Source organism: Pseudophryne corroboree, chromosome 3 (assembly GCF_028390025.1).
Source record: "Pseudophryne corroboree isolate aPseCor3 chromosome 3, aPseCor3.hap2, whole genome shotgun sequence".
Lineage (NCBI taxonomy): Eukaryota > Metazoa > Chordata > Amphibia > Anura > Myobatrachidae > Pseudophryne > Pseudophryne corroboree.
The window spans coordinates 283,577,004-283,603,810 of record NC_086446.1 but is presented as its reverse complement, the minus strand read 5'-3'; the positions used below and the strand labels follow the sequence as shown (position 1 = coordinate 283,603,810).

Genomic DNA, 26,807 nt, shown 5'->3' with positions numbered 1-26,807 from the left:
AATCACCGGTATTATCAACTGGGTTTTTACTTCTCACATCTGTTGATAACCGTGATTCCCCCAGTTTCCAAAAATAAAGGAAAATCCCTCCCTATTATGGCCTCATGCACCAAGGTAGGGACCAGTCCCACTTTAACCCTTGCTGACCCACAACAAGTTTCTATATTCACCTCAGCAGTGGCATAATATTGGGTATCCCCGTGTATGCAAGTTACCCCAATAGGTATTTGCTGGACCTTTAAGGGGTTCACTAACCCAGCTTTCACGAGGGTAACTAAACTTCCTGAATCTAGCAAGGCCTCTACCCGGTTACCTTCTAAGAACACATCACACATTTGTTTTTCCAGCTCAGGTGAAGGTACCACAGTACAGGCTAACCTAGCAAAGAAAGACATTCTGCGACATTCAAAGGCAGCATCACATTGCATGGGTTCTTGCGTGACTGGGCAATTGGCAATAACATGACCTGGCATACCACACCTAAAACATTTAACCACACGATTATCAACCCATTTGGGCAGCATAGACCGTTCTAGCCCCATTGGCCTGTTTCCAGGGCCAGTGTTTACAGTCTCTCCAGCCTTGCGTTCTCTTAACCGCCCAGCAACGTTTTCCCACGGAACAGTCTTACCAGTCTTTACTGAAGGGCGCTGTCGAGGACCTATGGGTTGCTGGGTGGTCATCAGTAGTTCCTCTGCTGCCAAATACCTCTCTACCATGTCCACTAATTGGTCAGCAGTACCCGGGTTTCCATGGCTCACCCACTTGCGCAGGACCATGGGCAAAGATCTCAAGTAGCGGTCCATGACGACTCTTTCCACCATCTGGGGACCAGTTAATGTCTCTGGCTGCAGCCATTTTTTTGTTAGCTGAATAAGGTCGTGCATCTGGGAGCGCGGAGGCTTCTCCATGGCGTACAGCCAACGGTGCACCCGTTGTGCTCGTACTGACAGCGTGACTCCCAGGCGGGTCAGGATCTCAGTCTTTAGTTTATCATAGTCCCGAGCCTCAGCAGGGCTTAAATCAAAGTAAGCTTTTTGGGGCTCACCTGACAGGAAAGGTGCCAGCAGACTGGCCCACTGTGCTTTCGGCCAGTTCTCACGCTCGGCAGTCCTTTCAAACGTGGTCAGATAGGCCTCCACATCATCAGCCTCTGTCATTTTCTGCAGGAAGTGACTGGCTCGTATAGAACTAGAGCTGGTTGGAGCACTGACGGCCACATCTCCAACCCGAGCTGCAAGTCTCTGCACCACTTCTGTTAAGGCCTCTCTATCCTGACGCTGTTGCCTGTAAAGTTCATCAACAACTGCCTGCTGTTGTCTCTTATTTTTCTCCATTGCCACCTGCTGTAGTCTCCAATTTTCCTCCATTGCCACCTGCTGCTGTCGGTTGGCCTCCTGCTGAGCCGCTGTAGCTTGCAGCAAGGCTTTAAGCAGATCCTCCATGTCAACAGATTTTTCAGGCGGCTTTGCAGCTGCTTTCACCCAGGACATATATCAAACCCTCAGGGGTGAGTCTCAGTAACTTCACACTGGGCTGTATCTGCATAAACCACCGTTTTCTGCAGGCCTCACAAAGCTGCTGCTTTCACTTATGCGCAGAACGGCCTGCTCGCATTCTCCACCAAGTTGTAACACTGTAGGGGTGCAAGGTGCCTTTTCCTGGGGAATATGGCAGCCCGCAGCAGCTGAGGAACAACACAAGTCCAGTTTCTGGTACAACTGACCCCGGCCAGTTTTATTGAAACAGAAAATAAAACAAACCCCAAAATAAAAATACCTTGCCTGTCCGGCACTAACTAAACATAAGATGTTCCTAACTGTCACTAAACAAAACACAGAGTTCTTCAGTACATACTGTATAGCTTACTTGCATCAGAAAGCGTGTCTCTCACACACAGATCCTGCAGCCTTCCCAGGCAGTCTGCCCATACTAATCAGGTTAGAAGCACTATATCACTCTTACACAGCTGAAACCCTGATTAGCCCTCTGTGAGGCCAAAGACCCGAACTGGGCCCAATGTCTAGAACTCGCCTTATCTCTCTCTCAGAGCCTTTTCCCAGCTTTTACAGCAAACTGAAAAGGTTCAGACAAAACAAAAAGCATTTTTCCTAGAAGTTAACATTTTCTAAAACATGTAAGACAAGAACCTGGGACAAATATACCTGCCCTCAAACACTATCCCAGTGTTTTTGTCACAATATATTATATATATATATATATATATATATATATATATATATATATATATATATATATATATATATATATATATATACACACACATATACATACACACACACACACACACATATATATACACATACATACATATATATCCTATACGCAAGTGGATTGTCCCGACCTGTCAGGTCTCTAGTGACAGTAATGTGTTGCGAATGTGTATGATCATGTGCTGACATGCCCCAGATGTGGATCTACCAGGAACGTTATGGTCGACAGAAACTCAGTAAATGTCTACAGCAAGGAATAGTAAGTGGGCAAAAAATACTAATAACCACGGAACCCCCGAGGGGTCTGAAGGAAGCATACAAATACAATTTTGATAACACTCCCCCCAGATAGATAGATAGGATAGATAGATAGATACACATATACACACACACACACACACACACACACACACACACACACACACACACACACACACACGGCAATGACCGCCTGGTGATTCTTTACCCAGGAAATACTGTTGATGCCGACAGGGCATCCATAAACAACTGTATCTCCCCTATCGTGTTTACTGTTTAAGCACACAAACACCCATTCGCTAATACTTAATTTCCCGAATCAAGTACCGCCTTGCGCCGGCAAAGCCGACAGTTATTCCCACAGCAGCTTATGACAAAGCCCTCACACCTGCCGACATATGTCGACTAATTAATAATGGGTACAACAGGGAAACAGTCAGTTTATGTAACAAAAGAGGCATTATGCGTCCAATATCACACATAACTCCCTATAACAACCCTATATGCCCCCCCCCCCCCTGACTGGGATCTAAGGAAAAATGGTGGATAAGCTCCGCCCCTTCCCGGCGCGCTTAAGCCCGCTAAAACACAAACCTAAGCGGTAAAATCTAACTGGGGCTTATATACAGGTATTAACCCCCTGTATATACTAAATGTACCAACACAGCCCCGGAGCGCCCCCCCCCCCCCCCCGCATCCACGGAGATCGTTGGTGTGTGGGAGCGAGTGGAGTGCAGCGCGCACGCTGCGATGCCCCGGCGGGGTGAAGACACCCGGTGTCCGGGTATGTTCCCCCGCCCGGGATAGCTCCTTAAATGCTGCCCAGGACGCTCCCACACCAGCGCCCGGTACCCACGGTGGAGCCGGCGGCGGTGGGGAAAATGGCGCCCCGTGCGCTACAACACGCTGGCAGGAGTCCGGGCCATGGAGCTCCGGCACCGCCAGCTGACTAATAACCTTAAAATGCTGTCCAGGGCGCTCCCCCCAGCGCCCTGCACCCGCGAGCCAGGGAAGAAAATGCGCATAGTGCGCTCCAACATGCTGGCGGGCGTCAGGGACACGGAGCCCTGGCACCGCCAGCTAAATACTAACTGTAAAGTGCTGCCCAGGGCGCTCCCCCCAGCGCCCTGCACCCGCGAGAGCCGGGGAGGAAAAAAGGTGCGTAGTGCGCTCCAACATGCTGGCGGGCGTCCGGGACACGGAGCCCCGGCACCGCCAGACTGACAGTTAAACATGATCACTGACAGTAAAAAATAATCACACCAGGGCTCCAACCCCGCATTTTAACTATACATGTCTGCCCAGGGCACAGCCATATGCCGGCGGGGTATGATTTTTTTCTTTTTTATGCCAGCCTTAGGAAGAAATCAGCAACCTGCTGCCCAGGGCGCTCCCCCCTCCCCAGCGCCCTGCACCCTGTGAGTGCCATTGGTGTGGGAGCATGGAGCGTAGCACAAACTGTTACCTCCGTTACTGAAGTCTTCTGCCATCACTGAAGTCTTCTGTTCATCTCATACTCACCCGACTTCTTTCTTCTGGCTTCTGTGAGGGGGGCGACGGCGTGGCTCCGGGAACAAGCAGCTAGGCGCACCAAGTGATCGAACCCTCTGGAGCTAATGGTTTCCAGTAGCCGAGAAACAGAGCCTTTAAACTAAGAAGAAGTAGGTCTGCTTCTCTCCCCCCTCACTCCCACGATGCAGGGAGCCTGTAGCCAGCAGGTCTCCCTGAAAATAAAAAACCTAACAAAGTCTTTTAGAGAAACTCAGTAGAGCTCCCCTAGTGTGTGTCCAGCCACTCCTGGGCACAAAGTCTAACTGAGGTCTGGAGGAGGGGCATAGAGGGAGGAGCCAGTTCACACCCAGTTTAAGTCTTTATAGTGTGCCCATGCTCCTGCGGATCCGTCTATACCCCATGGTCCTTTTGGAGTCCCCAGCATCCTCTAGGACGTATGAGAAAGTAGGTACCAACCTGATATCTCCATCACTGTTGAAAACTCGACAATCTACCCTACCCCACAAGCTCACTGTCTAGGTGTCATCCTTGTCTCTGATCTGTTCTTTGTTCCCCACATTCAATCTGTCTCAAAATCATGCTACATGCATCTAAAAAACATATCCAAAATACGACCATACCTTACACAAGACACTGCTAAAACTCTAATCCATGCTCGCATTATCTCCCGCATTGATTATTGCAATAGTCTCCTAACTGGTCTTCCCAAAACGAGACTCTCACCATTACAATCCATTCTGAATGCAGCTGCAAGGCTAATCTTCTGCGCTAGATGTTCATCGTCTGCAGATCCGCTCCGTCAGTCCCTTCATTGGTTACTTGTATTCAATATAAAATACTTTTACACACACACACACACACACACACACACACACGGCCATTAAACAAACGACACCAACGTACATCACTTTGCTTAACTCAAAATATCTCCCAACCCAACCTTTTCGCTCTTCACAAGATCTGCGTCTCTCATCCACACGTATTACTCGCTCCCACTCATGACTGCAGGACTTTCTTTGGGCTGCACCCACACTGTGGAATGCTCTACCACGTACAATAAGACTCTCCTCTAGTCTCCAAACCTTTAAGCGTTCCCTGAAAACTCGCCTCTTCAGGCAAGCGTATCAAATTCCAGAACCACCCACATAACTTTCATAAACCTTCCTATCAAATTGCATCCACTCTGCACAGTCCACACATATCCTCACATGTCTTCTCATCCTTCCTCTGGACCCTGGTACATCATTGCTGTATGACCATATCATACAGGCCACCAAAAACCTTTGCAATCTGGTGGACAACTATGCACCTATCCTTGTGTATCCATGCCTATTTCCCTAAAGATTGTAAGCTTGTGAGCAGGGCCTTCCTTCCTCTGTCTCTGTTATTACCCAGTTTTGTTATATCATTGGGGGTAATTCTGAGCTGATCGCAGCAGGAACTTTTTAGCAGTTGGGCAAAACCATGTGCACTGCAGGGGAGGCAGATATAACATGTGCAGAGAGAGTTAGATTTGGGTGGGGTGTGTTCAATCTGCAATCTAAATTGCAGTGTAAAAATAAAGCAGCCAGTATTTACCCTGCACAGAAACAAAATAACCCACCCAAATCTAATTCTCTCTGCACGTTATATCTGCCTCCCCTGCAGTGCACATGGTTTTGCCCAACTGCTAACAAAGTTCCTGCTGCGATCAACTCAGAATTACCCCAATTGTTTTGTTAGATCATTGTTATTTCCAATTGTAAAGCGAAACGGAATTTGCTGCGCTATATAAGAAACTGTTAATAAATAATACTGGATTTATCCTTTAAACACAATGTCGCCCGAAACCACAGTTTGTAAGCAACTCACCCCATCAGCTCTAGTAGCCCCATAATGCTCCAGATCTCAAGCACTGGGATTTGAAAGTGATCTGCTGCCGATGGAGATAAAGCAGAATGGATAACCCACATTGGCATGGTCTTTGTAATGCTATTTGTGTAGTGTGCAGCTTAAAGCACTGTTACCAATTTCAGGAGAACCAGGTTTACAGAAATTTAAAAAAATAAATACGTATATACTGTTTATTATGTATAAATGTAACATATAATCCCACCAATCTGTCTAAAGCAGGAGATAGCAAGCTGTGGCTCTAGCTGGTTTAGAACTACAAGTCCCAGCATGGCCTGCTCACTGAAACCGGTCACTTTAAGTTCCACAACAGCTGGAGTCACAAGTCTTGATTCATTTGCAAGTGATCACACGTAGGGCTGCTAACAGCATATACACAAACCCCATTAGCTCTGGATCCACAAAGAAATGTAAATGACGAATAAACATTTCCAGCCACTTTACGTCATGCATTCCTCTGCGTGTTTGGCCTCAAGATACAAAACAAGCAGGACCGAATCCAGCATGCAATCAGGGTAGCCAGGCAGTTCATGTACAACCTGTGGGAATTCAGAGGCCACCACGCATTTATAGATTCACAGCGGAGTCAAAGTACAGGTGGTTCTCATAAATGCCACGTTTCACACACACTCAAAGATATGGGACATTAAAAATTCTCTGAAAACTGGTTCCAGCAGCTACACAGTGACTGACTGGATATTACAAGAAGCATTAATAAACTAAGAAATAAATAAAACGCAATCCTAACATTCTTGCACCATCTGTAATGACATACAGGACATATCTGAAGACTGGTGTAAATAATTAAAATGACAGAGTTGTGCCGAGTGCAGTATCCGATCCCTAGGTCGACAAAACTTAGGTTGACAGTGTCTCGGTAGACAGTAACTAGGTCGACATGAGTTTTTTACATTTTTTTTTCTTTTTTGAACTTTTTCATGCTTTACGATCCAGGTGGACTACGATTAGGAATGTTAACCTGTTCCAAGCGCAGCGGAGCAAAAGAACCTTGCCCGAAGCTCGCGAGCCATGCAAGGGGACGCGGTGCACTAATTGGGGGTCCCGATCGGTGAAAGCGACACAATTTAAAAAAAACAAAAAACCCTCATGTCGACCTTTTGCCCTGTCAACCTAGACCCTGTCGACCAAGGAACTGTCGACCTAGGTATGGTCGAGCTTCAGCCAAGGTGACAAATGCAAACTTGCAGTCGCTATCTGTAACATATCTATTCTTTTTCCCCCTTCCTTAGTCATAGATGCTTTCAACTCTCATGTGTGCACCAGTTTTAAAAGTGTCACTAACACCAAGAGCAGTTTCCAATATATTGTACAGGAACATTTTCATGATGGCTTAGAAGACAGGTGCAGTCAGATGCTCAATGGTGGAATTGCTGCAAGCCAAGCAATTGTTTATTTAATCCTCATTATAGAGGATAGTACTTCCTGTTGCACAGAATCATCCATTAGACCAGGCCTGGCCAACCTGTGGCTCTTCTGCTGTTGTGAAACTACAAATCCCAGCATGCCCTGTCACAGTTTTGCTATTAGGGAATGCAAAAGTTGTGGCAGGGCATGCTGGGATGTGTAGTTTCACAACAGCTGGAGAGTCATAGTTTGGCCAGGCCTGCACTAGACTGTTTGAAAAACTTCTGTCACAACATCCAGGTTCTAGCATACTCAGGTCCAACAAATTCCTGAATGCTTTACAGTGTTACTGGCAATTGACCACATTGTATTAAAATAGGAATTCTTAACCCTATTCTCTGCTAGGGAGTACAGGTATATGAAACGCTGAAGAGATTGGTTCTAAAATAATGTGTTCCTGGTTTCACCTGGAATTCTATAGATAGATCTGGAAATCCTACATGTCAAGTTTGGGTGATCTAAACGTTGGAAGAGAGTGTAAGAAACCCACTTTCACGCCAGTCTTTAGACCCCTCAAAAAGGGTTGCGGTCGTTAGGTCGACATACATTGAGTCGACTACTAAAGGCCGACATGCACTAGATCGTCAGGTTCATTAGGTAGACATGTGCAAGGTCGACAGGTCAAAAGGTCGACATGAGTTTCACTTCTTTTTTTTTTGGGACCTTTTTCATACTTTTACGATCCACGTGGACTACTAATGGGAACGGTAATCTGTGCCAAGCGCAGCGAGGCACCTTGCCCGAAGCATGGCGAGCGTAGGGAGCCATGCAAGGGGACGCGGTGCACTAATTGGTGTTCCCCGTCACTGTACGAAGAAAACGACACCAAAAACAGTAAAAAAACCCATGTCGACCTTTTGACCTGTCGACCTTGCACATGTCAACCTAACAACCCTGTCGACCTAATTTGTGTCGACCCATGCCCCTCAAAAAAAACTTGTGTGGTTGTATGAGAATCAGTAAATAATTTGAACTATTCAATGATTATGTTGATAAGGTAACCCAAGTAAAGAGATACTATTCTGAGGTGAAAGTCAATATACCCTTGATAAAAACGATCTGCAAATTGTGGGAAAAAAATCTGATTCCTGAATTGTATTCTAATGTATAGATATACATACTTTGTATGCATTATGTTACGTGTTGTATGTAGTATATTTAAAATGGCTAATAAACTACTCCATTTAATAATAAATAAATCTGAAAAATACTGCTCAGGGGGGTAAGCGGTGGGTTGCATGGGTGATGACTGGTGTTAAATAGACAAACGTACAGACAAATGTATCCGATCACGAATTGATAGTTACCTCAGTGATACCCCAGAGAAATCATGACACACAATGTAAAATAACAGTACAATACTCACAGTATGCTGGTCTGGTCTGGTATGTCTGGGATGGCATCCAGAATCAAATGCATGCACCTGACTGTTGTCCGAAAGCACAAGCACCGGCTAGGGCATGCTGCCTGCTGGGGTGGTAACAGCAGGAGAAGAAACCCATAGAGCTCCCACTGCATGTTCACAAGTGTGTTGTCGGTGGGTCTGTAATACAGAGAGAGCAGAGCAGCGTACACCGAACACTCAAGCTCTGTAGGAGGGAACTAAGAACATGTGTTTCTTGTTAATATCACTCACACCCTTCTGCCCAAGCACATGTTCCCTCTTCTTTTGTACAGAGCTCTTTATATACCAGTTTGCCTTTGGACTAATGTCAAATTATTAATCCAGAGTGCCAAACAGACTCCCTGGTACATTCTTGTTGTCATGTTTAGAGATGGAGTGGGGAAGGGGGGGTGGGGTGGGGTGGGGGAGAGAATACAGTATGCAATTAACCCAGATGACCAGATGGAGGTAATACAGTATGTTAGGCTATAACCGGGTCCTCCATACAAACCAATTTGCTTACAAATCAATGTCTTAAAATTTGCTCCCCAACTTTAGCAGTGCTGGACATAAGATTTATTCCTACTAAATCCACACCACTCTACAGGTGACAATAACCTATCGCTGTCTAGGATCATCACCAAGGTGCTTTGTGTTTACATTTTCCAGAGACATTCTGAATAGATTACAGGGTTCATCCTTCTACATCACCTCCCTCCCTGCACAACTTCTTATGAATTATTATTGCAGGGCCTGAAGTGCCTCAGCGATGTTGCTAGATCCCATTAAACAGATGTACTCAATATTAGCTCAGGTGTAAAATGGCTGCTCAGGGCAACTAGTGAACTTCAATGTTAAATCAAAACCAGAGTTCATTGTAGTTTTTAGAACTGTTAAAGTCTTATTTTTTTGAATTAACCTTCTGATCTAGCAATATGTGAAAGTTCTATGCCAATACCTCAGTCAGTTTGGGACAGCACCAATTACTACCACATTAAGTACCTTGTCCGTGTTAATATTGAAAGCACTTTAAAACAGGCATTTCACGCCAACAGTTTCAAAACAAAGGACTGGATTGACGGAGCTCTGGCTCAGTGATACTGAAGCCGTGACCAGGTTTCATAATCTTGCGGGGTCCTCTACAGTTCTGCTAGTTTGTAAGAAGTTTTCCCCACTTGCTCTACAGAACCAACATGCTCCAGGTCTCACAGTCTGCATTTTAAATAGTAAACTGCTGCTGACGGAGGATAAGAATCATCAGCCACCAGTAGTCTACCCTTACACTGCAGTCTGTTTTTTTTTTATTTTTTTTATTTTAAACACACAACCACACACTGATGGGCAGTTATGAAAAACATTTATATATAAGTTAAAGGCTACAGAAATATACAGACAAAAATACCATAGCGCCAAAGTTTGTTTGTTTTTGGTTTGGTTTTTTTAAGCAAGCAAGGAAAAGATGCAGTTTTGACTTAAGCCCTAATTGAGAGCACAGCAATATTACAGAGTTGTGTACAAGGGAGAAACCAGACTTGCCCACCTAGGGATAGATTTACTAAATCTTCTAAAACAGACAAGTGCTGCTGTTGCCCATAGCAACCAGATTCTGTTCAACATTTTCTAGAAAGCAATAGCTAATGGATAGCTAGAATCTGATTGGATGGTATGAGCTTCAGTAAACCTACCCCCAAGTACACAGATTATGCATTCGTCTGCATTGGTACAAAGTACTTTCATCCACTGTTACAGTCCAAAGCCAATATGACCTGTTATTGAAGGTTATAAAAAGGTCAAAGTTCACTTTTGTTTGTACATAATGTAATATTTCATACAAACATTTTAGCTTTGTATGCTTTTACTATTTTTTTTTTTTCTGTTACCCAAAACGGTCACACTGAATCTTGTATCAAATAAAACTGAAGAATAGTTTGGGATACAGGTTTTCCATTGCCCGCATACTGAGTGTGTACAATTGTTTATTTTCATATTATATAAAACAAAAATAATTATAATTCTATGCTGCGATTCAAACTAGGTTTACCCAAACAGTCAGGCCCCCGCATTTGATCATCCCCCCACACAGACTTTAGAAATTAGAGTAATGAATATACTTATACAATATATTTCTGCTTATACTCTAGGGTCACACACAGAATATGTGCATGATTAATTTAACTACACATCTAGCACCATCTTGTGGATACACCCAGTACTGCAAGCACCACTGTACTGTCCACTACTAAATGATAATATTTATAATTCTCTTCAAATTGCATTCTGTCTTCATACATGCCAATATAAATTGTGTAACATGAACATTTTGTCTCTACCATCTGACAACACATTTGGTTATCACAGTTTGAATGATGGGACGTCATGAAGCATGGCTGGTTTAATCAAGAGAGTCAGGATAACAAACACATCAAATGGGTGGTACTTGCACTTATAACCAACAAAACCAGATCATTTACATTTTCTCATGATCTTTTAAAAACATTGTTATTTCAAAATGTTGGCCTACAGAGGGGAGGGGTCGTCAATATACTAAGGAGAATACTGAGGGATGTCAGAGCAATGTCCTCTCCAACCACTGACCAATGGCGACCCTATACATGGCCCAACATCACTAGGGGATACAAAAAAAAATAAAAAAATAAACACAACACAAGGCAGTATTAAAAAGTATGGGGGCATCAATGCTTCATCTGAGAATGTGTATGCTTTTGCAGACGGCTTCAGTATAATCAGATAAAGTGGTCCACAGCATCTGTGGAGCCACCAATGTTCAACGTGGTATTAGAACTTTCCATGATTTACCATTCATATAGAACCAGACCATAGGGAGACGTTTCTGTCCAGTAAGCTACTACATATTAATGCCTTAATTCACCTCGCTGTGGAAAGAATCTTTGCTGATTTGAATTCCAAGTTGTGGAGAAGCTCCATAAACCATTTGGGACAGAAGATGTAGATTACTCTAGGTCATGTCAAGTGGACACACAACATGCCTTTCCACAATCTGGCAGGAAAACCGTTGTGCTTTTTAAAAGCTGTTGAAATAAGCACCAATGCGGTAAAAGGTTTAGCCAAACCTCTAAACAGGAAGCAGGTGTTAAGGAAGTGCGGTTAAAACTGAGTGGACACTTTGGATTCCTTTCAGACCGTTGACCAGGTTGCTTGGACAATAGAAAGAAAAAAAAAACAACACATATATGGTTGCCAAGCAGAAGGAATAATGGTCAAAGGCAAAATAATCACGCTCACCACTACCAGAAAGAAACCAGACAGTGCTGGTTACCTTACTTTGCAGTCTGTGGAGCCCTACAATAAGCTTGTCCTCATCTGACTAAGGCATGGCGTTTATTTCTCTCTGTAATAGAGCAAGTAGTATTTCAGAGGGTCTGGAAGAGGCAAGCACAATATTTTCTCTCTCAGAAAGTTAACAGGAGGATCTGGTTTTGACTCAGGAACCATTCTCTCATCGTCATCCCTTTGTTCTTCCTCTACGTCTTCACAGTTATTGTTGTCATCAAAGGGGTTTGGGATACGGCTGGCGAATACCTCTTTGTCCAGGAAGACTATTGTTTCCATCCGACGCCTGCGCAGACGCTTGCGTTTGTAACGAGGTGGGTATTTCAACACTCCACTTCCTCTACTGCTAGTCTCCCGATTAATAGTCTTCTTAATACGGCCCCTGATGGCAATGCGAGCCAAGTCTTGTAGGGAGCGCACATTTGGAGGGGCTAGGGTATAAAGAGTATGAAATTAGTTTCCGGAGAAAATGAACACAAAAGTTATACGCAAACACAAATGGCCATCTTTGTTTAAAAGAAAATACTAGTTGATAGCGGCGTTAAGTGGAATCTAAACTGAAATGGGGAGGATGTGAAAAACAAACTTGGAAGTACTTCTTGATCTTTCACTATTCAGAAAGAAGACTGATAGTTTCTACTGTCATACAAATTAAAAAGGCTTCACATTCAATAGGTGCCCATGAATATTAAATTATCCAGCACGTGACTGGCATAAAACATGGCAGAAAATATTAGATATCAGGACCACTGAACGTGTGATGACCTTGTTTATAGAGGGGCCAAATCACCTATCCAATCACGCACCACCATGAGAGAGAGAAGCATTCTTTAAAAGTCTAAGGTGGAATTACCTGGAGAATTTAGTGTTCAGGGAAAATAAAAAATAAAAATCTCTCTCCCTCCACCACCACACACACTCCATTACAGACAGCTGGCACTCCTCTCACATATTTAGGACAGTCCTCATGGATATCATGCAGGTCAAAAAGTTGACACTACGGGCATCTAACTAACTATAAATTTCCTACTATTTCTTCCTAACAACTCTGATAAGTAGTCACAAACACTGCCTGCCCTGTTAGAGAAATAAAGATTTCCCAACATGACTGCTTGCTGCAAAGGAGTGACAGCATGGTGCATTTCCTTATGCAAGTATGAACACCCCAGTTATTTCATGTATATTATTCAGCTCAATAACAAAGACTTTCACATATTCATGTCAAACAACGGTTGTGCTTGCACTTTAAATTGCCAGTAAGAACATATCATGCATTTTCATACAAAATAAAATCATCATCATCATCATATTAAGTTTATATACATCTACTAAATTATTCACATACGCAAATGGAGAGCCTGTCTCTTTCCTGCATCCGCTTTATTTGGTTGCATAAGAGGAGCAAAAGACACAGCCAGGATCTTCTTGGTTTCCCATGTTGATGGGCCAGTACGTGTAATCTTGGTCAGCTGAATAAAAAGGGAAAAAATAAGATTTCTCTCACCGGTAAATCTATTTCTCGTAGTCCGTAGTGGATGCTGGGGACTCCGTAAGGACCATGGGGAATAGCGGCTCCGCAGGAGACTGGGCACAGCTAAGAAAGAATTAGGACTACCTGGTGTGCACTGGCTCCTCCCACTATGACCCTCCTCCAGACTTCAGTAAGGATACTGTGCCTGGAAGAGCTGACACAATAAGGAAAGGATTTCGAATCCCGGGTAAGACTCATACCAGCCACACCAATCACACCGTATAACTTGTGATATTATACCCAGTTAACAGTATGAACATAACAGAGCCTCTCAACAGATGGCTCAACAATAACCCTTTTAGTTAACAATAACTATATACAAGTATTGCAGACAGTCCGCACTTGGGATGGGCGCCCAGCATCCACTACGAGAAATAGATTTACCGGTGAGTAAAATCTTATTTTCTCTAACGTCCTAGTGGATGCTGGGGACTCCGTAAGGACCATGGGGATTATACCAAAGCTCCCAAACGGGCGGGAGAGTGCGGATGACTCTGCAGCACAGAATGAGAGAACTCAAGGTCCTCCTCAGCCAGGGTATCAAATTTGTAGAATTTTGCAAACGTGTTTGCCCCTGACCAAGTAGCAGCTCGGCAAAGTTGTAAAGCTGAGACCCCTCGGGCAGCCGCCCAAGAAGAGCCCACTTTCCTCGTGGAATGGGCTTTTACAGATTTAGGCTGCGGCAGGTCAGCCACAGAATGCGCAAGCTGAATTGTGCTACAAATCCAGCGAGCAATAGTCTGCTTTGAAGCAGGAGCACCCATCTGGTTTGGTGCATACAGGATAAATAGCGAGTCAGTCTTCTTGACTCCAGCCTTCCTGGAAACATAAATTTTCAAGGCCCTGACTACGTCCAGTAACTTGGAGTCCTCCAAGTCCCTAGTAGCCGCAGGCACCACGATAGGTTGGTTCAAGTGAAAAGCCGATACCACCTTAGGAAGAAACTGGGGACGAGTCCTCAATTCTGCCCTATCCATATGGAAAATCAAATAGGGGCTTTTGCATGACAAAGCCGCCAATTTTGACACCCGCCTTGCCGAAGCCAAGGCCAAAAGCATGACCACGTTCCACGTGAGATATTTTAAATCCACGGTTTTGAGTGGCTCAAACCAATGTGACTTTAGGAAACCCAACACCACGTTGAGGTCCCACTGGAGGCACAAAAGGAGGCTGAATATGCAGCACTCCCTTGACAAATGTCTGAACTTCAGGCAGTGAAGCCAGTTCCATTTTGGAAGAAAATCGATAGAGCCGAAATCTGGACCTTAATGGAACCCAATTGTAGGCCCATAGTCACCTCTGACTGTAGGAAGTGCAGAAATCGACCTAGCTGAAATTTCTCCTTTGGGGCCTTCCTGGCCTCACAGTACGCAACATATTTCCGCCATATGCGGTGATAATGGTTAGCGTTCACTTCTTTCCTAGCTTTAAATAGCGTAGGGATAACTTCCTCCGGAATTCCCTTTCCTTCAGGATCCGGCGTTCAACCGCCATGCCGTCAACGCAGCCGCGGTACGTCTTGAAACAGACAGGCCCCCTGCTGCAGCAGGTCCTGTCTGAGCGGCAGAGGCCATAGGTCCTCTGAGATAATTTCTTGGAGTTCTGGTTACCAAGCTCTTCTTGGCCAACCCGGAACAATGAGTATAGTTCTTACTCCTCTCCTTCTCATTATTCTCATTACCCTGGGTAAGAGAGGCAGAGAAGGGAACACATACACCGACTGGTACACCCACGGTGTTACCAGAGCGTCCACAGCTATCGCCTGAGGGTCCTTGACCTGGCGCAATATCTTTGTAACTTTTAGTTGAGGCGGGACGCCATCATGTCCACCTTTGGCCTTTCCCAACGGTGTACAATCATTTGGAAGACTTCTGGATGAAGTCCCCACTCTCCCGGGTGGAGTTTGTGTCTTCTGAGAAAGTCTGCTTCTCAGTTGTCTACTCCGGGAATGAACACTGCTGACAGTGCTAACACATGATTTTCCCTCCATCGGAGAATCCTTGTGGCTTCTGCCATCGCCATCCTGCTTCTTTTGCCGCCCTCTCGTGTACATGAGCGACCGCCGTGATGATGTCTGACTGGATCAGCACCGGCCGGTGTTGAAGCAGGGGTCTAGCCTGACTTAGGGCATTGTAAATGGCCCTTAGTTCCAGAATATTTATGTGTAGGGAAGTCTCCTGACTTTTCCATAGCCTTGGAAGTTTCTTCCCTGTGTGACTGCCCCCCAGCCTCGAAAGCTGGCATCCGTGGTCACCAGGACCCAGTCCTGTATGCCGAATCTGCGGCCCCCTAGAAGATGAGCACTCTGCAGCCACCACAACAACGACACCCTGGCCCTTGGAGACAGGGTTATCCGCCGATGCATCTGAAGATGCGACCCGGACCACATGTCCAACAGATCCCACTGGAAAATCCTTGTATGGGACCTGGCGAATGGAATTTCTTCGTAAGAAGCTACCATCCTTCCCAGGGCTCGCGTGCATTGATGCACCGACACCTGTATACGTATTAGGAGGTCTCTGTCTAGGGACGACAACTCCTTGGACTTCTCCTCCGGGAGAAACCCTTTTTATCCTGTTCTGTGTCCAGAACCATACTCAGGAACAGTAGACGCGTCGTAGGAACCAGCTGCGACTTTGGAATATTCAGAATTCAGCCGTGCTGTTGTAGCACTTCCCGAGATAGTGCTACTCCGCCGAACAACTGCTCCCTGGACCTCGCCTTTATAAGGAGATCGTCCAAGTACGGGATAATTATTTCGGCCATTACCTTGGTAAATACCTCGGTGCCGGGGACAGACCAACGGCAACGTCTGGAATTGGTAATGACAATCCTGTACCACAATTTTGAGGTACTCCTGGTGAAGAGGGTAAATAGGGACATGCAGGTAAGCATCCTTGATGTCCATTGATACCATGAAATTCTCCAGGCTTGCAATAATCGCCCTGAGCGATTCCATTTCGAACTTGAACCTTCGTATATAAGTGTTCAAGGCTTTCAATTTTAGAATGGGTCTCACCGAACCGTCTGGTTTCGGTACCACAACATTTTGGAATAGTAACCCCGGCCTTGTTGAAGGAGGGGTACCTAGAATTCACCTGCTGGAAGTGCAGCTTGTGAATTGCCGCCAGTACTACCTTTCTCCGAGGGCAGCAGGCAAGGCCGAGGTGAGGTAACGGCGAGGGGGAGTCGCCTCGAACTCCAGCCTGTATCCCTGTGATACTATTTGCAGAACCTAGGGATCCACCTGTGGGCAAACCCACTGGTCCCTGAAGTTCCCGAGACGCGCCCCTACCGCACCCGTCTCCACCTGTGGAGCCCGAACGTCAAGCGGTGGACTCAGAGGAAGCGGGGGAAGATTTTTGATCCTAGGAACTGGCTGCTGGTGCAGCTTTTTCCTTCTTCCCTTGTCTCTGTGCAGAAAGGAAGCGCCTTTGACCCGCTTGCTTTTCTGAAGCCGAAAGGACTGTACCTGAAAATACGGTGCTTTCTTAGGCTGTGAGGAAACCTGAGGTAAAAAATATTTTTTTTTCTTCCCCCCAGCTGTTGCTGTGGATACGAGGTCCCAGAGACCATCCCCAAACAATTCCTCACCCTTATAAGGCAGAATCTCCATGTGCCTTTTAAAGGCAGCATCACCTGTCCACTGCCGGGTTTCTAATACCCTCCTGGCAGAATGGACATTGCATTAATTCTGGATGCCAGCCGGCAAACATCCCTCTGTGCATCCTTTATATATAAGACGACGTCTTTAATATGCTCTATGTTAGCAAACTATTTTCCCTGTCTTAGAGTATTAATATTATCTGACAGGGTATCAGACCACGCTGCAGAAGCACTCTTTATGCTGAGGCGATTGCAGGTCTCAGTATATAACCTGAGTGTGTATATACAGACTTCAGGATAGTCTCCTGCTTTTTATCAGCAGGCTCCTTCAAGGTGGCCGTATCCTAAGACGGCAGTGCCACCTTTTTTGACAAACGTGTGAGCGCCTTATCCACCCTAAGGGATATCTCCCAACGTGACCTATCCTCTGGCGGGAAAGGGTACGCCATCAGTAACTTTTTAGAAATTACCAGTTTCTTATTGGGGGAACCCACGCTACTTTACACACTTCATTCATTCATCTGATGGGGGAACAAAACACTGGCTGCTTTTTCTCCCCAAAAATAAAACCCCTTTTATGTGGTACTTGGGTTCATGTCAGAAATGCGTAACACATTTTTCATTGCCGAGATCATGTAACGGATGTTCCTAGTGGATTGTGTATATGTCTCAACCTCGTCGACACTGGAATCAGACTCCGTGTCGACATCTGTGTCTGCCATCTGAGGTAACGGGCGCTTTTTTGAGCCCCTGATGGCCTTTGAGACGCCTGGGCAGGCGCGGGCTGAGAAGCCAGCTGTCCCACAGCTGTTTTACGTCATCCAGCCTTGTAAGGAGTTGACATTGTCGTTTAATACCTTCCACCTATCCATCCACTCTGGTGTCGGCCCCACAGGGGACGACATCCCATTTATCGGCCTCTGCTCCACCTCCACGTAACCTTCCTCATCCCACATGTCGACACAGCCGTACCGACACACAGCACACACACAGGGAATGCTCTGACTGAGGACAGGACCCCACAAAGTCCTTTGGGGAGACAGAGAGAGAGTATGCCAGCACACACCAGAGCGCTATATAATGCAGGGATTAACACTATAACTGAGTGATTTTTCCCCCAATAGCTGCTTGTATAAACAATATTGCACCTAAATTTAGTGCCCCCCCTCTCTTTTTAACCCTTTGAGCCTGAAAACTACAGGGGAGAGCCTGGGGAGCTGTCTTCCAGCTGCACTGTGAAGAGAAAATGGCGCCAGTGTGCTGAGGGAGATAGCTCCGCCCCTTTTTCGCTGACTTTTCTCCCGCTTTTTTATGGATTCTGGCAGGGGTATTTATCACATATATAGCCTCTGGGGCTATATATTGTGATATATTTGCCAGCCAAGGTGTATTTATTGCTTCTCAGAGCGCCCCCCCCCCCCCCCCCCCCCGCGCCCTGCACCCTCAGTGACCGGAGTGTGAATTGTGTATGAGGAGCAATGGCGCACAGCTGCAGTGCTGTGCGCTACCTTGGTGAAGACCGATGTCTTCTGCCGCCGATTTTCCGGATTCTTCTTGCTTCTGGCTCTGTAAGGGGGCCGGCGGCGCGGCTCCGGGACTGAACACCAATGGCCGGTTCCATGCGGTCGATCCCTCTGGAGCTAATGGTGTCCAGTAGCCTAAGAAGCCCAAGCTACCACCAGTTAGGTAGGTTCGCTTCTTCTCCCCTTAGTCCCTCGCTGCAGTGAGTCTGTTGCCAGCAGATCTCACTGTAAAATAAAAAACCTAACATATACTTTCTTTCTAGGCGCTCAGGAGAGCCCCTAGTGTGCATCCAGCTCGGCCGGGCACAGGATTCTAACTGAAGTCTGGAGGAGGGTCATAGTGGGAGGAGCCAGTGCACACCAGGTAGTCCTAATTCTTAGCTGTGCCCAGTCTCCTGCGGAGCCGCTATTCCCCATGGTCCTTACGGAGTCCCCAGCATCCACTAGGACGTTAGAGAAATATATTTATCCTAAACTGCATAACCAACTATATGAAGGCCATAAATGTACACTTTGGCTTGCAATAAAACCATTGGATTTTTGTACTTCCTGTTAAATCCTTTTCTCTGAATCCATCTGGGGAACACTGGACCATGGGGTTGCTTGAGGAGTCCGTGGGAGTTGGCACTTACTTAGACTAGTATAACTTTAAGAGAGTAACTCCTCCCTTCTGCAACCTGTGGTCTTCAGTACACCTTCAAAAGAAGCCCTAAACCAAGGGTGAACCACAAAGTGTAACTTACAAAACAACTACAACAAACCCGCAAACAAAAAACGGAGCGTGAAGGTGGGAAAGCAGTGTCCCCCAGGTGGATTTACGGTATGTACAAAAATCCAGTTCTCTTTTATCCATTCTGGGGGACACTGGACCATGGGACATTAAAAAAAGCCACCCGTATGGGAGTATGCTCAGAAAAAACCTGAAAGGAAGACATTCAGACCGAATAGCATCCTTGGATGCTAATACTGGAAATCAAGAAAGTGGTTATCCTGTTGGTGAACCGAGGCACAAGCAGTCACCGGCATAGCGGCTCCCATGATAAAACCACAGCTGGCATAAAGAAGGCCTAATAGAATTGGAAAACAACCCATGTGAGTTCAGTAGGGAGTGGATATCAGACACTAAAGGACTACACACAAAGGAAAGAAACAAGCATAAAGCTCACTTAACATAATAAACAATTTGTTGTCTAGACTGCTGTATCGCAGCCCTGCACAGGTGCAATCCCACTTCTGCTCAACATGGGGCCTAGACCTGCTCTTTTGCTTACCTTAGCCAGGTCTAGTCTTACCTAACCTGTAGTCTCAGAACTCAACCAGAGACACCATCCTGATGCTGAACCTAATGCGGACACTCAATCAGCATAGCGCTATGGGGGCCAGAACTCTTACACTGCTAATACTGTAACAGCCCTAGGCTCCCAAATAACTGGGATTACAGACAGACACCACAGTGTCCAGCCACGCAGAAAACATAGGCAGACAGTCCATGTCTCTGACAGGAGAAGCTCCAAAAAATTACATAAAGTAAACTGAAAGTACAGGGCTGTAGAGCAGCACTAATGAAAACAGCTCAGCTTCCATGGACACTTAACACTGGAGACCATGGGTTGCAAAAAAGATTAGCTCCAAGGGGAGGAGCTACTCTTAAAATTATATTAGTCTAATTAAGTGCCAGCTCTTACGGACTCCTCAGGCAACCCCATGGTACAGTGTCCTCGCGATTGGTTGAAATAGAAAAAAAATCTACTATAGCTTGCAACATAGCCTATAGAAATAGACTTTCATTAAAGCTGTACAATGTAAATTGGTGTCTATGGGCACCAACTTGCATGCATCATTTGGTTACCTTCTCTTCGAGTGGCATAACAAGGATCCCGCCCACTTTCAGCAGATTCTTCATATACTCCTCATGTTCTTTTTGGACACCAGCTCCACAGTACACGCGATCGTATGCAGAGGACTCTAGAGCAATTTCCAGGCAGTTCCCAGCCACAAAGGATGGCTCACAAAAATCAAACCTTGGTGGAAAGACGGTGGATGAGAAACTAGAAATCAGAATTTTATGCGTGAAGATAGTCTAGTCTAAGGTGGATTTTCCAGAATAGCTCTAGTGTGAAAGGTCTGCATTTACAGAATAGTAACATATTGTAACAGTCAATACATTAAACTTATTACATGCCAGCTGCATATATAGTGGAAGCAGCAAGTTGACTGCCCTTTTATGAAAGTGTATCCTATGAACCAATCCCATCAACAAGGCACATAGGGCCCCTTTTACCAATGGCACATAACTCGTTAAAGGGGTTATGTCCTACTTTGTGTTCAAACAGCGGTAAATTAAGTTTACTGTTGTTTGCCCCTGTACCGCTCTCGCCGTCTATATATGGCAATAGCGACAATGTCCCTATTGCCAGCAATGGGGACGCAGCACTGCCTTTCCGGCTTCAGCGAAGCCTTCTAGGCATTGCTCGTTCTCAGCGAGGTGAAGCTGCCATGCACATGTGCATACTGGAAGTCGTGCATGGGCATGACATAGGCTGCCAGCAGCAGGCTTCTAACACACAGTGGAGAACGCCGCTGAGAGGGGAGACCATGCCAGACCTTACCAGTTCGGTAAGTAATGCTGAATACCAAATATTTGCAAGCACTATTGACATCACTGAGGCACCAAAATGCAACCTACACAATAATACAGGAACAAAAAACCCTTAATTGCTGGAAACTCAGTGTTGCATAGTCCATTAGGTTTCCACCACAGGTGCACTCATTCCTTTGTTGAGAACGTGGGGCAGGAAGATGTGTCTGACGATATCACCTCTCTCCACTGCTAAGTAGTTTCTTTGTGCTCTTTGCGCCACTAGACTCAAAATTGCATTGCCAGGTGTGATAAGTGTGCACTGACCCCACAAGGAAATCTCTGAACTATTTTTGATGAGCCTGGTACTTGCTCCACAGGTTAAAAACTCTACGCTCAATGAAAATCACACAATCTATTCATTTTCACACACTATGGTCCTTTGCCAAAAAAGTTTTTCCAGTAGTTTCCATGCTCACATCATGTTGGATACAGTGGGTCATGCAATATTAGGAAGTTTGAGGTGTCTTAATCAATGAGACTCCACTCAAAGACTTCCAAGATCTTTCGACCTACATGGCGGCTCTTGCTCAACATAATTTATTGAATGGTTTAAGTTTTTTTTTTATACAATAAATCTTGGAACAAGATGTTCTACTTCTTAATCAAAAATGATTTGGTGAGCAACTCTGCTGCTTTATAGCGGTGTGAGCAGAACCTCGACCATGATGCTTAAAGTACTAGACTTACTGTAGTTTGCACACCTGCTCACTCACCAGGTTCCCACAATTGTGTATGTGCCACAGATAACCGGCTTACTTGTCAAAGCTGTCACTGGTGCGGACAAATAGCTCCAACTTTTGCTTTGCATATTCAATGACATCTGGATGCAGCTCAACTCCATGGTTGACACCAAAGGGTCCTAATGAGTTTGAAAATATGTTAAAATGTAAGTGCACAGAGATACTTTTTTTTTTTTTTCTCATCTTGATAGAAGACCCTACACATTTTCAAATGGAAATCCAAAATGACTACATTAAACAAATCGCTGAAACATCAGAGCTTTTCAGTGTGCATATGTCATGGATACTGCATCTGCACTAACAAGGTTAAAGTAATAAAACACTTTGCTGATGAAAACAAGATTTTGGTTCTTGCATGCTAAATCTGTTTCTCTGATGCCATGGGGGAGGGGCGGGGGACAACGACAATGAATAGACCATGGGTATAGTTGGCGCTGGAGGAGTCTGGGCACTAAAGAGTTAACTTATGGCAGCTCTGGCTGTTACTCCCCTATATCACGCACCCTGCACAGGCCAGGCAGTTTTCATTTAGCAAAGGCCCAAGAGGCATGAGTAGAAGATAAAAATAAAAAAAAAGGAGAGGAGAAATTAAGCACAAAAACACGTGCACATGAGGGTCAGGTGACCTGGTATAATGCAAATCTGAACACAACCAAGGAAAATTAGGAGCGAACAGGAGGGCATTTAGTGTCCCCCATTTCAAATGTCAGTATTCTGACTGTGTCCTCATTTTGCACGTCTGCATAATGAATGTCGGTAATTTGACAGTCGGTCAATGGCTGTTGGGATTATGGCCGTCTATATTGTGTCCGTCGGTAAATCAACTGCTACCCATCCTTCTCTATGACCCACATGCAGCGATTCTCACCGTAAATGGAGGAGGCATTAAATCAAAGCCTGCAACAAATTTTGTTCCTGGGAAGAAACTACCGATGAAGCTGGGTGTCCAAAACGGATCCCAGGTGCACAAGTTGCAGAGTATGTTTCAGACTGAACTTGCACCAGTTGATGAGCCACCCATGGGAATGAAGAAGCTGAATCGTTCGAGAGATGTTCTTGCAGAGTGACTTCTAATTGGGCTGGAAAGAGAAGGTCATCTAGGTAAAATATTATCCCGACACCTTTTATGGCATATGACAGCCTCCATCACTGATGCCTTGGTGAACACCTTAGGGAGGTGTAGACAAACCGAAAGGTTAAGCTGGAAACAGGTAGTGGTCAGGGAGGACCGCAAATCTTAGAAACCGCTGCTGTTCCACCGAAATTGGAATATGATGTCGAGGGACACAAGGAAATCCTCTGGTTCCAAGGAACGTAGAATGGACCAGAGACTCCATTTTGAATTTGGGAACCCAGAGAAAAACATTTAGGGACTTAAATGGAGTATTGGCCAGAAGGAACAATCTGATTTTCCCCATGAGAAATAGGTCAGAATAGAAACGGTCTCGTTTTAGATTGGGAGGCACATGGTAAATAACTTCAGAAAAGGACCTGGCACACACAGTTAGAGCTCCGGCTGTGGATAGATAGTGGGGTATACTGGTGGTGAAAATACTCAGAGGAGGTTCTTTGAAGGAAAGTACATCACCACGTCCCACTTTGCTCTGAACCCATGAATCGGATGTTGTTTTCCACCATTCCTCGCAGAAAATTGCAAACCGACTCCCATCCTAGGGATTCTAGGGTGGGAATCCTGCTAGTCATGCGCTCTGTTTTTCAGCGGGCTCTGGGGCAAGCTAGGTACCTGTCCTAGGTGGTTTTCCACCTTTGGGAGAGGAATTGTGACAATGAAAGGAAGGCCGGGACCTGGGACACCCCTGTCAGCAAAAGGACTGGAAATGAGGAAGCTTCAGTTTAGCAGTTGAGTATGGTAAAACGCCAACATAGAGGTGGCCGCAGAATAAACATCCAGTTCAGAACCAGAGGATTGCACCATTGAAAGGGAGAGATTCAAGTGCCTTTTTATATTCTAGGTCAGCCCGACATGCGCGAAGCCATGGGGCTCATCTGCCTGTAAAGCTGTGGCCAAAATCCAAGGTGAAATATTAGAGTCTAAAGACGCCCCTCCTAAATAAGCTGTTGCCTCTCTCACATTTTCTACTGTTGACAACAGTTCAGAGCGAAGCGCACCTGAACAAAGACCTTCTTACAGTGAGTCAGGCCATCTCTCCAAAGTCCTGGAGACACAAGCTGTGGCTAAAGCAAGCATCATGGACGTACCTGCAGACGAGAAAAAAAAAAATAGTTTTGAGAAAAACTTAAATTATTTATCGTAGCATCTTTCAAGGAGGCCACATTTGGCACAGGGTGGGTGGTGGCCTTAGCTAACCAAGCTATACAGTAGGAGTGTCCACAAGTGGCGGAAGCTCCCATCTGGATCTATCCATTGAAGGGAGAGGATTGAAATACATGAATTGCCTGGAAATCTGAAACCGCTTCTTAGGATGGGTACAATTTTAAAGTGAGAATATTCCCCCAACTGCATTGAAGAAGGGAAGGTTACCGCTTCTTTTTCTTGCACTTAAAAATGTGGCCATTCCGAGTTGTTCGCTCGCTACTAGTTTTTAGCAGCCGTGCAAACGCTATACCGCCTCCCACTGGGAGTGTATTTTAGCTTAGCAGAAGTGCGAACGAAAGGATCGCAGAGCGGCTACAAAATAATTTTGTGCAGTTTGAGTAGCTTTAGACCTACTCAGCACTTGCGATGACTTCAGACTGTTCAGTTCCTGTTTTGACGTTACGAACACGTCCTGCGTTCGTCCAGACACGCCTGCGTTTTTTCGAACACTTCCTGAAAACGGTCAGTTAACACCCAGAAACGCCCTCTTCCTGTCAATCACTCTGCGGCCAGCAGTGCGATTGAAAAACTTCGCTAGACCTTGTATGAAACTACATCGTTCGTTGTAATAGTACGACGCGCGTGCGCATTGCGCCGCATGCCCATAAGTGCCAATTTTTGCCTGATCTCTGCGCAACGACCGAAATCTGCTAGCGATCAACTCGGAATGACCCCAAAAGAGAGATACATCCTGAGGTGGAGTGTTTTCCGAGTCCTTGATCAACAGAACAGAGCTGCTTTTAGGACTTCCACATTTAACGTACTAGCATGTTCCTCCTCTTGAATAGAGAACATTGCTGTGCCTGAAATCGCACTGAAAATCATCCTCTGGTAGAAAGGAAGCTTCAGAAGCGGATTCATGTCCTCACTTAAGGGGTATGGGTAAAGCACGCTTAGCAGGACGTGGACACATTGCAGGATTCAGCATCTGGTGCAGAGAAGCGGAAGCTTGGAACAAGCCCTGAACAGACAGAGAACCTGTACCCACAAAGGCTCCACAATATGCTGGGGAGGACTTGAAGAAGGCCCCACAGGACCATCCTGAGGAGGTAGCCTGGACATAGCTAGATTCCTGGTTAATTCTGCTACAGCTTGAGATAGCTTAGAAGACCATGCTGGCTCCAACAGGGGACTCCCTACCTGAGGCCAGGGCTGCAGTGCAACGGTGTGGAGCAAGAAACAGAGGCCGAAGGCATACATTTATTTTTTATTTTTGCAAGGGACTTAAAAAAAGCAAATTACTAATGGTGCGAGTTTTAGCTTAACAGAGGACAGTACTTTAACCCACATTAAAGTAGTATATCACCAACCACCCCACATACTGTATATATAAGCAAAAAGGATAAACAGCGCTCAAAGCACTGCTTGGCAGCAGCTCCGCCATCTGCCTGAAGAATAAAATAAAAGAATAAAGAAATTAAATTAAAGTACAATTGCATAGCAGATGAAAAAAATAATATAATAATATATGTGGGCAGAACTCAGGGCACTAAACAAAACAAACTGCCTGGCATGTGCAGTGGAAGGGGTTAAGTGAAGGTGAAGCCTAATCTGCCCTAAATTAACTCCTTAGTGCTCAGACCCATCCTGCACCAACTGTACCCGCATGGCTGATAGAGAAAAGCATGTTTCCTGCAAGAAAAGGGGGAAGAGCTCCAAATTTAGCGATGTAAATGTAAAATGCCAATCTCCTGCCCTTATCCCAAGATGACATGCAACATCATTCCAACTCTGGTTTCAGACACATTTAATAAAGTTTTTTTTTTAACTTTTTGTCTAATGCAGCTCTATAATTTTTGCAGAAATATTTTTATACATTATCTACTGCAGCCTAGCAGTAAAGCCATTGGAGAGAGAAGGAATGTATCTACAGAGGTGTCCTCGCTCATCGTTGCTGTAGTCACATGACACAGCCCTTCTAGTCGTGAGCACATATACTGAGCTGGGCGTCTTTTTATGCACTTTGCCACAAAAATGAATCTTAGTGGCATCCCTATGCGAATAAGACACACAAGCAGACTCTGCCGACTAAAATAATATGCAGCATGCCTATATTCTGTGTGCAACTGCATCTACAGTGTTTTTCCTAAAGTTGCACCGGAACTGCCTGCTCACTCACGCCAAGCTTCTCATGGTGCATGGCGTATTGAGGCTACACATATGAGGACACATCTGCATATAATAAATCAAGAATTACATGTCTTTAGACAGACATACACATTTGGAGCTGGGGCACGCACCCACCCCCTCTTACTTCAACTGACAGCTTCAATTGCAGCAGGAACTGGGAGTGGCAGCCGGGAAATCGGAGGGGAGAGGAAAGACCCATTGGCCTGGCATATTCTAGTTGAAAATATTTCTGTTTACAGACTGCCACCATGACATGTAGATGATTAAATCCTTTGTGATTTTA

At 45.4% G+C, this 26,807-nt stretch overlaps 2 protein-coding genes across 4 annotated transcripts in view; both read right to left on the bottom strand.

The window, feature by feature from the left end:
• The window catches only part of LOC135057245 (peroxidasin homolog), a 167,396-nt gene extending 158,310 nt beyond the window's left edge, over positions 1–9,086 (bottom strand). The window contains exons 1-2 of the mRNA XM_063963136.1: positions 9,011–9,086; positions 8,686–8,908 (exon numbers count right to left, since the gene is read on the bottom strand). Of these exons, the coding sequence (XP_063819206.1) occupies positions 8,686–8,908; positions 9,011–9,086 (299 nt within the window). The remainder of the gene's footprint in view (positions 1–8,685; positions 8,909–9,010) is intronic.
• Positions 9,087–10,661: 1,575 nt separating this feature from the next.
• PCMTD2 (protein-L-isoaspartate (D-aspartate) O-methyltransferase domain containing 2) overlaps positions 10,662–26,807 on the bottom strand; it is a 57,499-nt gene continuing 41,353 nt past the window's right edge. For 2 of the 3 annotated variants that reach the window (XM_063959219.1, XM_063959218.1), the window contains exons 3-6: positions 22,073–22,175; positions 20,525–20,696; positions 13,361–13,484; positions 10,662–12,446 (exon numbers count right to left, since the gene is read on the bottom strand). In XM_063959219.1, the coding sequence (XP_063815289.1) occupies positions 12,064–12,446; positions 13,361–13,484; positions 20,525–20,696; positions 22,073–22,175 (782 nt within the window). In that variant the 3' untranslated portion in view covers positions 10,662–12,063. Of the gene's footprint in view, positions 12,447–13,360; positions 13,485–20,524; positions 20,697–22,029; positions 22,176–26,807 lie in introns of all 3 variants that reach the window. The other variant, XM_063959220.1, reaches the window with a different exon arrangement.